Source organism: Pongo abelii, chromosome 19 (assembly GCF_028885655.2).
Source record: "Pongo abelii isolate AG06213 chromosome 19, NHGRI_mPonAbe1-v2.0_pri, whole genome shotgun sequence".
Lineage (NCBI taxonomy): Eukaryota > Metazoa > Chordata > Mammalia > Primates > Hominidae > Pongo > Pongo abelii.
In genome coordinates this window covers 77,377,609-77,390,327 of record NC_072004.2, presented here as the reverse complement: position 1 = coordinate 77,390,327, position 12,719 = coordinate 77,377,609, and the positions used below count along the sequence as shown (strand labels likewise).

General features: G+C 35.6%; 1 protein-coding gene across 1 annotated transcript in view; it reads right to left on the bottom strand.

Annotated features, from left to right (window-relative positions):
• Positions 1 to 12,719, bottom strand: part of LOC100445724 (EF-hand calcium-binding domain-containing protein 3) — a 544,420-nt gene that overhangs the window by 456,399 nt on the left and 75,302 nt on the right. Inside the window, exons 19-24 of the mRNA XM_063718854.1 lie at positions 11,278 to 11,349; positions 9,467 to 9,610; positions 8,849 to 8,920; positions 5,788 to 5,937; positions 3,834 to 3,878; positions 592 to 735 (exon numbers count right to left, since the gene is read on the bottom strand). Coding sequence (XP_063574924.1) covers positions 592 to 735; positions 3,834 to 3,878; positions 5,788 to 5,937; positions 8,849 to 8,920; positions 9,467 to 9,610; positions 11,278 to 11,349 — 627 coding nt within the window. The remainder of the gene's footprint in view (positions 1 to 591; positions 736 to 3,833; positions 3,879 to 5,787; positions 5,938 to 8,848; positions 8,921 to 9,466; positions 9,611 to 11,277; positions 11,350 to 12,719) is intronic.

Genomic DNA, 12,719 nt, shown 5'->3' with positions numbered 1-12,719 from the left:
AGTTCACCAAAAACCAACAGAACTCAGCAGCTTCTAGAAGTATTCCCAAATGATTTGGCTTCCTAAAAGTAAATGTGTATAGGAAAGGAGATCAAGTACATATTACATGAAGTCAAAGACAGAAAACAAAGGTAAATATGGACTACTTGAAAACAATCACTAAAACTAAATAACTTATTTTTAAATGTAGTGAGCCCACCCATATTTTATTTGGTTAAAAATCAAAATGGAGCAAGTACTGTAAAAAAAAAAAAAAAATGAAAGTGGATCTCCTCTGAAAAAGATTGCATATCAAAATATGCTGCTGTTGTCATGTTTTTATTTTATTATACAATTTATGGTATTTTTCCACCCATGCTTATAAGTAATGAATGGTAATTAAATAAGCACATATAGTATCCATATAAGTATGAATAGATATATTCAATAAATATTTAAATTAGTAGAGTGGTTTGGCTCTAATTTGTATCAACCTAAGCCTCCAACAGAAAAATGACTCCCATTAGCATCTTATCCTTATAGGTACACTCTAAGACTATTTTTCATAAGTAGAAAAAAAATGAAAAAATCTCAGGCCAAAAAAATGCTCACCACTGACATTACAACAGTTAAGGGCTTCTTTGAAGTCCTCCTCAGTTAAATTAACATTCAAACATTTCAAGGCATGCTCCAAATCAGGTATACCAATCTTGCCATTATCAACATGTGACAAGATGTTAGCAGCTTCTTTAATCTCTACAAAGATAAATGTACACAAGATATTATGGTGTAAAAAACATTCGAAATAATTTGTCCAAAATCTACCATAGGTAAACCTCAAATTAAATATTTATCTGAATCAAAATATCTCCAAAGGAAACACAATATTTTCTATTTGTAACTGATGGCCCACTTCCCTCAAGCAGCACTTGAAACGAAAAAACATTATGGCAAAGAGAATAATATGATGGGCTACTGACATGTATTATAATAAGACTTTGTCTTCATTCATTCAACCATTAAAAACTGAATGAGCTACATGCCTCCCTGTACATGTAGATCTAAAGATTTCTACCACCTGATGATGTAAACAAAGGCTAAAATTTGAGATTGAAGCTCTTGATCCCTAGGGCCTCAGATAGTTCATACTGTGCTTTTGTGTGAATTGGGAAAAGGCACCTCCTCTCTATGCATTAGTTACAAAAAAGGGTACCTTTCACTAGGCAACTGCAATCCAGCACAGAGGTTCAAGGCTTGGAGTATGAACTGCATTTCAGCCTCCACTTATGCTCTCTCAACAGGCACCTTTGTGCAAAGCACAACTCATATAATCAAATGAGGCAGTCCTGTTGATCTCACACCAATTTAAAATATAAAACATAACCATTATGTGCTTTTTAATTTTTCTGGTTTTTGTCTGTTTGTTTTTGTTTTTGTTTTTGAGATGGAGTCTCACTCTGTCACCCAGGCTGGAGTGCAGTGCTGCCATCTCAGCTCACTGCAAACTCTGCTTCCTGGTTCATGCCATTCTCCTGCCTCAGCCTCCCAAGTAGCTGGGATTACAGGCGTGTGCCACCATACATGGCGAATTTTTTCTATATTTTTAGTAGAGACAGGGTTTCGCCATGTTGGCCAGACTGGTCTTGAACTCCTGAGCTCAAGTGATCCACCGGCCTCAGCCTCCCAAAGTGCTGAGATTACAGGCGTGAGACACCAAACCCAACCTAATTTTTCATCTGTACCATTTCTCAATCAGTTTCTCCCTCAACCCCCAAATGAAGTTGTCTATGTTTCCATATGCTGAAAATTGTTGCATTACACCAGGAGATCTAAGCCTTCATGGAGATCACTTGGAAAGAACACCATAATATCATCTTAGACCTACATTCATTCTACTAACAGTTATTTTACAGCTTCTAAGATCAACAATAAAATATTCAGTCCCTCGTATCAAAGAGTTTCCAGTAAATTCCTTGATAAGGGAGACTAAATCTGTCATATCTATAAACAAAATTATAATATATCATATAGTAAGTGATATGAGAAAAATACACACACAAAATTATGGAAGCACTGAGAAGGTTCACCTAACCTAGATTTAAAAAGTGATGAACTCTGGGAAGGAAGTCTTATGGCATGAGAAATGACATTTGAACTGAGTTTGGGGGGGAAATGTCAGTTTGTCTGTCAGGGAATGTATCCAAAGGAAACAGTATACGCAAATAAATGCAAAAGCAAATAGAGCCAATTTAAATTGTGCTAAGTAGTATGACTACAGAATAAATACAAATGCAGAAATGATAAAGGGTGAGTCTGAAGAAATAAGAAGACAGATCTATTCAGTCATTCATTCAATAAATATTCATGATTATGAGTTAACAACAAAAGATTTGGAACAACAGCATAGTAAATATTACATAAGTATCAGATGTTAATATTAGTTAACCTTAAGAGTGTAATTAAAGAGCCAGGACTCTGCTAGGTCCTGGAGATATGATGGTAAGCAAAGTGGAGACATATTCCTTGGCCCAGTGATACCAGGCAAGTGGGAGGAAGAGATATTAATCAAATAATTGAAAACAGAAATGGATATTTATAATATGAAATAAGTGCTATGAAATGGACAGAATTTAATAAGAGCATATAACAAAGGAAACAAAAAATTCTGACCTATACTAGCCGCTGATGATAGGCTTTTCTATAATTGACTCATGGAGTCAAAAGAGATTATTCTCCAGCTTTCAGACTTAATGTTTTCTCTTTTTGGTTTCGGACTTACTTGGGACCAGTTATCCCTTTCTTCTCACTCATTTCTCCCTCTTGGAATGGATATGTCTATCCTATGCCTGTGTGTTTTGGAAGCATGTAACTTGCTAACTTCACAGGCTTACTGCTGGAGGAGAATTTGCCTCAAGAAGAATTGTGCCTTGAGTCTCACCCATCTGATTAAGACGAGACTGGAATTTGGACTTTTGAGTTGACACGGGAACAAGTTAAGAGTTTTGGGGCTACCAAGATGGAATGAGTGTATTTTGCACATGAAAAGGGCATGAATTTTGAGGGCCAGGGATGGAATGCTGTGGTTTGATTGTGTCCCCCAAAGTTTATGTGCTGAAAACTTAATCCCCAATGCAACAGTGTTGACAGGTCAGGCCTAATAAGAGGTGACTAAGTCACAAAGGCTCTGCCCTCATGAATAGATTAATGTCAGTGATTTAGTTATTGCAAGAGTGGGCTTATTATGAAAGTAAGTTCAGTCTCCTCTTGCTCTCTTGCTCTCTCAAACTTTCTTGCCCTTCTGCCTTCTGCCATAGTATGACACAGCAATAAGGCCCTCACTAGATGTGGGCCTCTTGACCTTGGATTTCCCAGCCTCTAGAACCGTAAGAAATGAATCTCTCTCCTCGTTTTTTTTTTTTTTAATATACAAATTACCCAGTCTGTGGTATTCTGTTACAGCAACACAAAACGGATTACAACAGTAGGCAAAGAGGATCAGGGAAGAATATTCCAGGGAATAGAATATGCAAAAGTCTTGTAGTGGGAGGAAAGGGGAGTATCTAAGGAACTAAAGTAAAGCCAATTTAGTTGAAGTACAGAAAGCAAGGATAACGGTACAAAATAATGCTAGAAAGATAGGGCATGGAGGATTTTAATTTTTATCCTAATAACAACAGGAAATGTTTGAAGAGTTATAAATAGGGGGAGGTAACATGATCAGATTACTATTGTGGAAAAATAGTAATCTGGCTGAAGTGGGCAGGAAAGATGAGAAATACATCGGTATTTGGCAATTATTCTAAAAAATATCTCTTATTATTGAAAATTTTCTCATATACAAAGTTCTTACTCACCGTTTACCTTTGGTAATTTTAGATTTGAAGACTCTTTCCTAAAATCTGCAAATTTAGAGAGAGACATTACACAATGAGGAATGGCATCCTGATCTTACCCTGTTTGAAAGGAAACCAATGGATAGATTGAATACTTCTTTTCCCACTAACATTTATCATTGATAACCATTCCCTTCTTCTCAAAAGTTGTTCCCTGGCTCCCAAAATATCCATTTTCTCCTCATTCTTTGCTTACTTCTTGGGCTCCTTCATGGTTATCTTCCACCAACTCCTTAAATGTGGCAGTTTCTAATGTCACAGATGCTTCCTTTCTCCCTAAGGGGAGAAGTTAATCCCCAGCCGGTCTATTCAATAAAATCCTTAATTATTAGTCTAAATTGTCCTTTTGATCTCTTACCTACCTATCTACTATCTAGTCCTAGAATTTTTCCTAAGAACAAGTTACAGTTATACCCATTCACTCCACATACTTCCTACAGAGATGCAAGTTGGTGCAGAGATCTGAGGAACAAACCATAGAAATAAAATCTGTCCATTTGCATAGATGGACTCTATTGTAGAGTTTAGAATAACTCACAGCTAGCCCAGGTATTACCTTGAAACAAACAGAGGTTAGAATACACATAAATTATATTTGCCTTAATTTGTACTTTTGTTTTAAGCAGGATAAACAAAACAAATAACCTATAAAAAGTACTTTTAAAATAATAGGTTTGGGCAATTTTATATGATAACTCTAAACAAGATTGCTGAACCTAGGCACTATTAATATTTTTGGCCAGATAATTATTGGGGGGGCAAGGGTATTATCCTGTAAACTGTAGGATGTTTAGCAGCAACCCTTGCCTCTATTCACTAGATGCCAGTAGTCCTCTCCCATCAGTTGTGATAACCAACACTGTCTCTAGATATTGCCAAATATTCCCTGGTGTGAGGTGGGGGACAATGGGGGATTTGATTATACTTTTTATTTTGTATTTATTTATTTATTTGAGATGGAGTCTTGCTCTGTTGCCCAGACTAGAGTGCAATGACACGATCTTGGCTCACTGTAACCTCCGCCTCCTGGGTTCAAGCATTCTCGTGCCTCAGCCTCCCAAGTAGCTGCAACTACAGGCACGGGCCACCATGCCAAGCTAATTTTTGTATTTTTTTAGTAGAGACAGGATTTTACCATGTTGGTCAGATTGCTCTCAAACTCCTGACCTCAGGTGATCTGCCCGCCTTGGCCTCCCAAAGTGCTAGGAGTATAGGTATGAGCCACTGCCCCCAGCCTGATTACATTTTTTAGCTGAAGCTAAATTTAAAGGCAGGAAATGGCTTTCTAAATATGGGGTAAACTCCATCTCAGTACATCCAAGCTGAGGGTATATAGATGGATCAGGTAAATTCTTTGTAAATAAAGTAAACAACAACTCAACACTTACAATTGGCTACAGAAATAAACATTAATTTTTCAACAATACCTTGTACTTCTCAAAGGGCCTTTCATCCAAAAACAGAAAGCTACAAAACCATTAAGACCTCTCTAAAACACATAAAAGGAAAAGGATTAACTTCAAAATAAAATTATTCTTCAAAGCCATGCAACAAATATATAAATACTCTGAGACCAATTTTACAATCCAGGTCATCAGATCACCCAGGAATTTGATACTGTAATGACTAAATCTCTGTGGGCACATATAACATATAGACCTGAATATGGTCTACAGTAAAGTGTCCAACAAGTTTATGGTGTGATTTAGGGGCCAAGTATTAAGACTTAAATAATACTTGGTAAAATCCTTGGATAAAAATTTAGAAGAACAGTAATATCAAACATTTGGACCAGAAAGCCCACGGCTGACCTCCCTAAATTAAAAAACAAAAAACAAACAAAAAACAAAAAACTAAATAAAATTCAGAAGAAATGTTTTATACAAGCTGCCGGTTGTCTGTCAAATCAACTCACCCTCAACAAAGGAGTCATCCATTACTTCTTGAAGTATGTCATCAGTAAAAGAAAGCCTATCAGTTTTTTCAAGTACATCTGGATTTTTGTCTTTGTCAAACTGACAATTTTCTTTCATGGAGTCCAATGTATTGATAGTCTCATTCAATGCTACAAACAGAGAATACACATACAACATGTAATTCAGTCCATGGATCTAAGTTGTTTGAGCATAACAATAAAATTGATGGCCTCTTTGAGATCTACACTGTCGAATAAGGCAGTCACCAGTCACATGTGGCCATTTAAATATTTAGAGTGGTCCATTCTCCACTCCGATAATTTTCTATAACCCTACTTCAATAGTTTTCTCCACTCCAATAGCTTTCTATTTGTAGCTCTAATAGTTACAAATAACCCTTTTCTTTATTCTTAAAATTGATTTGTTAAATATCTGGGTTTGAGGTGAGCTATTCTGCTACAGACAAAAAAAAGTATGCTAAAGTTTCCCTAGTTATTCTGTTAATAAGCGCACCATTTCAGTACAGTCCCCTTCATTCCTCATAACTCTTCCTAAATGCCAATTTTTCTCTTTCCTTCCCTGCATCCCTTGTTCCTGTCAGCTAACTTCACCCATTTTAGAGAATCATCATAGCCTCTTATGTTTAGCACAGTAACAAACATTTGGACTAAGAAGACCATGACTGACCTCCCTTGATTTAAAAAAATGTTAAAAGCTCACATTTCCAAAGTATATTTCTAAAAAGGCATCTCTCAGGATTTTGTTCTATGATATAGTCATTTGTCATTGGTAAGAAGTTTCAAAAACAGGTCAGTGAAGAAGAGTTGAAGGGATATTTGAGTCTAGAGAGAAGATTCATTTAGTGGGAAGGAAAGAGAACATGTGAGTTATCTTGACATTTCTGGAAGGCTATTAATGGGAGGAAGAGTCCAAATGTTAAATATGGTTCCAGGAAATTTCCACCAAATATGTGGAATAATGTTCTAGTTCTATAGCTGTCGAAAATTATAGAATGAGCTACTTCAAAAAGTCATAAGGACTTCCAAGACAAAGAGTGAAATGAGTGAATGTACCTTACCTAGCCTATCCCTGCAACCAACTAATTTTGATTTTGATTGTTAAATAGTAAATATAAAAGTTGAGGGAATTCTGTCTCTAATGAACTAGGGAACTATCAAACCGTCTATTACAGACCTCATTCTCTGACCACAATAAATACAACTAGACATAAACAACAAACTTAAAGCAACAATGACATTTAAATTGCTTTGAAATTTGGCCGGGCGCGGTGGTTCATGCCTGTAATCCTAGCACTTTGGGAGGCCGAGGCGGGCGGATCACAAGGTCAGGAGTTCAAGACCAGCATGACCAACATGGTGAAACACCATCTCTACTAAAAATACAAAAATTAGCCAGGCATGGTGGTGTGCGCCTGTAATCCCAGCTACTCAGGAGGCTGAGGCAGGAGAATTGCTTGAAACCAGGAGGCGGAGGTTGCAGTGAGCCAAGATTGCTCCACTGCACTCCAGCCGAGGCGACAGAATGAGACTCCGTCTCAATAAATAAATTAAATAAATGCATAAATAAATAAATTGCTTTGAAATTTAAAGTTTCCTCCTAAATAACTCTCAGATCAAGGAGAAAATCAAAATGCAACTGGAAATATTTATAAAATAACCATAATACTAGCCTAACAAGTCAAAGACTGTTAGATACACCAAAGTTTCACTAAAATGAAAATTGACTGCCTCAAACATGTTTATTACCCAGTAAGAAAAAAAATAAAGTAAATAATTTAAACAAGAAATTAGAAAAACTATTAAATGAGCATAAGGGAACAATATAAAGGAGTTACTAAAGATAAAATCAGAAATTAATTTTTAAACTATAAATAGAAACACTAAAGATAAACCCAAGAGCTAGTACTTTAAAAACAGAGATAATAGAACATTCAGTAGCAAAGAAAAAAGTTATATATATACATATATATATAAATTTAAGAATGAGAAAATAACCATATATACAAAAAAATAAAAAGAATTAGAAGTGCATAGGGCTGTCCTAATAGTCTAAGTCATTTTAACCTCAATACAATTTAAAATTTCCTAGAAGAATCAAATTACCAAACTGACAAAATGAAACAAAAGATGGCAAAAAACAATCCACCAAAGACAAAGTCAAAAAATCAAAAATAAACTAGAAAAAAACCTGAAATGGGTAAGACAAAGTATTAATGCTCCTATCAGAATTTTTAATAAATAATACCCCCTGTTGATAAAAGTGTGAATTTCCACAAACCTTTAGGAGGGTAATTAGGCAGTAGCTTGTTAACATTTTACATCTAAAAATACTTTGGCCCAGCAAGTCCACTTCTAAGGAATTTGCCCTACAGAAAAACTGTGTGCAATGTGCACAAAGATATATGTACAAGGATACTCACCAAATATTTGTAATAGTAAAGGCAAAAACCTAAATGTTTATTAAAAGTATTGTGGACAAAATTACAGTTCATTCCTCTAGTATAACATTATGCAGTCTTTTAAAAGAATGAGGTAGGTTTACATAATATAGTGGAACACAGAATTATATCTAAGATATACTGTCATATATTGCACTCAAGTTGTGCAATATTATGGACAGATGTAAAGAAGAAAGCCTAAAAGGATATTTACCAAACCTTCATAGGGATATTTCTGAAGGGTAACATTAATGTTATAAGAGACTTGCACTTTATACTTCTTACATTCCTGGTCATTTAAGTTTTTTACAGCATTAAAAATAACTATTCATTCATATAATAAAGGTGTCTTATTTTAACTATTGGAAAAGATCATAATCTTGTTATTTTTCCAATCTCCAATCACAAATGTACAATTCTTAAATTTCAAAATAAAATGTAGGAAGTTCCCCGTAACTGAAAGTGTTCAAGTACACATGAAGCAAATATTTGGCACAGATACTATAAAGAAGATTTAAACACCAAATTTAGGGTTTTACTAGGTGAACTTTGAATAAGTTCTGTATCATTGCCTTCTAACAGTTTTACCATAAAGCTCTTACCAATATAATTGGAAAATTTCTGAGTGTCCCTCAAAGCCCTCATACAGTCTTTAATGTTCACCATGTTATCTTCTGCAAGGAAAAGAGAGAGATGACAAACAAGAACCCCTAGACAAAGTAATACTTGAAGGCTAGTATCAAAATCAGCATATGACTTACATATTTCTTGAACATTTTATTTACAAGGTACTTTTAGATTCATTTTCATCCATTAAGCCTCGCAATAACCCTACAATGTTGTAGGTATACTAGTTCTGATTCTACCTATAATGGGAACTGAAGTACAAAGAAAGCCCCAGTAACTCTGACCAGTAATTTGGTCAAAGGTGGCAAAGCTAGGATTTCTATTCACAGAACTTGAATTCCTAAGATGTTCTTCATTCGCTAAATCAAGATAGCAATGAGGACAGAGTATTCTAACAAGCCCACTTCCACAAAATCTAGACCCACTTGTATAGAAGTATTCTCATAACTGCAAAAGAGGAAATTAAGAGGAAAGGCTCCGTTTCAAAGATTACATTTATAGTAACATAAGCAAATACCTATAGACCTTGCACATCTTCTTTACTTATACAAAAAAAAAAAAAAAAACCTGAGAGTAATATTTAAAATGCTTACCAGAAACAAAATCTGATTGAAGAATTTTCTCTACCTCTTCTTTAGGTGACTTAATCCCAATATTTCTTAGAAAGTCTTCCAAGTTCTTCCCAGCTATCATGTCACCTTCAAGCAAATCAGCAGCTAAGACAACTTCCTGTAACTCTATAAATAGAAAAAAAGTTAATTGATAAAAAGCAGTAGCCATCACTCAAGACATTTGTTAGTGGAAATCCATAGTTTATCATTGTATCCTGAACTGAGGAATAAGAAATCTCAGAGAGAAATTCTCCCCTCATAGAATTCTATGGCCAGCAGCACAATGTGCAAAGAGTTCTCTTGATCTATCACATTTCTCTGGTGTGTTTATAAAATTTGCACAACCAAAATCACTCATATAGCTGAATTTTTCACTGCAATTATACAAAGTAATTATTTTGCTGTGGACCTCTAATGGTATCAAATAAAATTAACTCATCAGATATAGGTGAAATAACTTTCAGAATTATGAAAAATGTAAAATATGCGACAAGATTTACAAGAGCTCATTCAGTTTTCCTTTTCAATTCCACCAGGACCCAATTGTACCCTAGTGTCTGGAATCTTGCTTTATTTCCAGCACTGGTTAAGTCAAACCAACATTCAAAGTCTGGCTCCAGGATTTGTAACCTGGAACTGTGCAACTGTGAGCAAATTATTACTACTTAACGTCTCTTTCGTCTAAAATGGGATAATACTATTATCTACCTCACAAGGTTGATGTGGAGAGTAAATATAATAATGTATAAAAAGTACTTAAGATAGCATTAGACATATAATAATGCCTCAATAAATGTCATATTTATAGAATAAAATTAGTTTTATTATTATTATTAAAGTCAACAGAAATCACAGTTTAAGCCTTATGTCCTGCCTCACTTTCTATTCCTCTAACATCACTGGGATGCAACTACAGATGGCAATCTGAGCTTTGCTGACACCCAGAAAACCTGTATCAGCTCTGCTTTCTTGCCTTAGCACTTGATTTCCTTTAAAAACAGTTTCTTTGCACAACCACCTTGAGTAGAGTCTGCTCATCCTCCCATGCTCCACATACTATAAGACCAGGAAGCAGAATAGTATTGTCCTGTCTTTCTGCTGCTGCTATCAGGCCATTTTAGTTCCACCTTCAATCAAACCTTATCCCTCTCCCTTGAGGCTCAGGCCTGTTATTCAACTATGCCACTCTCCTGACAACAGTATTGATTACTGTCTGATCACTCCTTCACATTCTCTGAGGATTTTGGCACTTTGATCATAATCCTCCTTCTACCTCTCATCCCAATATCATCCAATGACAATAAGGATGAGCCTGGCCTCAGAGCACTTTGACCCCTTAACTTCAAAAGGCCTTTATTTCCTTTCCAAAATCATCCACACCAATGGCTACCCTTAATCCTTATCATTACCTAGAATTGTCTATTCCACCTCTAAAATCTTAAATTGCAAGGTCAGACACTGACCATATTCCCTTAAAATTACATGTGTAGATACTGAAAGAAGACATAGAACTTCATACTATGCCTATTCTCTTGGCTCCTCCAAGTTCTTTAACAAATAGTCTAGACAGAGTAAACCAGCTTTATCAGTTAGTAATGAAGGATACATTCTGAAAGCCAAGTTCCTATATGCCAGCCAATGTTTAATCAAAACCAAGTTTCATCTGCGTATAAACATATCAATGCCAACATGTTAACCAGAAATTAGGTGAACACACAGCATTAAAAACAAAAACAAAAACAAGTCCTTTCAATAGAAGTAAATCTAACCATTATAAATAATTCAGTACTTACCTTCTAACCTGGCGGCATCACGCATATTCCTTACTACTTTTGCAAATTCTTCAAATTGTACTTTGTCACCTTCTGTGAGAAAATACACTTTTAATAGACCAACCTCATTAAGCAAAAGTCAGATCCAATAAAGCAACCTATAAACATGTAAACCATTTGATGCACTCATAAGAATCATATTTCCTTTTCATATTTTTGAATAACCAAAGGATTAATTTTATGGGATTAATAAATATTAAGACTATAGAAGTCAGGCTGATGGCTGGGCATGGTGGCTCACGCCTGTAATCCCAGCACTTTGGGAGGCTGAGGTGGGTGGACCATGAGGTCAGGAGTTCAAGACCATCCTGACCAATATGGTGAAACCCCATCTCTACTAAAAAATACAAAAATTAGCCGGGTGTGGTGGCATGCGCCTGTAGTCCCAGCTACTTGGGAGGCTGAGGCAGCAGAATTGTTTGAACTGGGGAGGTGGAGGTTGCTGTGAGCCAAGATCTCACCACTGCACTCCAGCCTGGGCGACAGAGCAAGACGCCATCTCAAAAAAAAAAAAAAAAAAAAAAAAGTCAGGCTGAGTTCTTAATTTCAATCAATCAATGGAAACAATATAATCCATATTCCCAAAATATAAAACCAAGACATATTCCTAGACAAAATTAAGAGACATACCTCAGTCTTAGTTTTGTCTTTCAATTGTTTGAAGATAAAAATTCTACACCAGAAAACTTTAAAGACTTCTTTCAGTGCCTGATAGGCCTATGACTACAATTTCTGATATGTGTTTACACCCATTTCTTACACAGTACACAAGTACTAGATTACAAAGTTAAAGTGATGAACACAGGAAACAGAAGCAGCTTTGTTTTCCCAGCCAGGAACAAGGAAGCTTAGGATTTAGAAATATTATAGTTTATTATCATAGACTAGAACAAAGCACAACAAGCAAAATGTGTCACCAGCAGATAAAAGCCTGAACAGGGCTTAAGTATATAGCTACAATTAACAATGTCTCACCTTCTATCTACCTTAGCTTTAAATTAACACTTGAACTTTTAGGAACTATTCTCTAGAGTAAAAATGCATGTCTTTATTGCAGTATTTTTGCTGCTTCTGTCATTTAGTAGAGTCCTATATATCACTAACTGTAAAGGCTCTGTCCCTGAATCTGTGTTCTTTCTCTGATGGGAGAGACGGTAGAGAAGGATAGAAGTGTTCGTACATTCCATTCCTCATGCTTCTTTTATACTTTTATAACACTCAGGATGGCCTTCCACTAGCTTCACATCAATCAACAAGGTTACATAATCAAATATTCTAAGACCAAGTTATATAAAGACGTTCTTAATTAAGTGTCTTCAATTTACAGTAGCTTAAAGATCAGCTTAAAGTAGGCAACAGGTACTGTAACTCAGTCACCTAAATGGAGTCCCCTCTGAATCTAG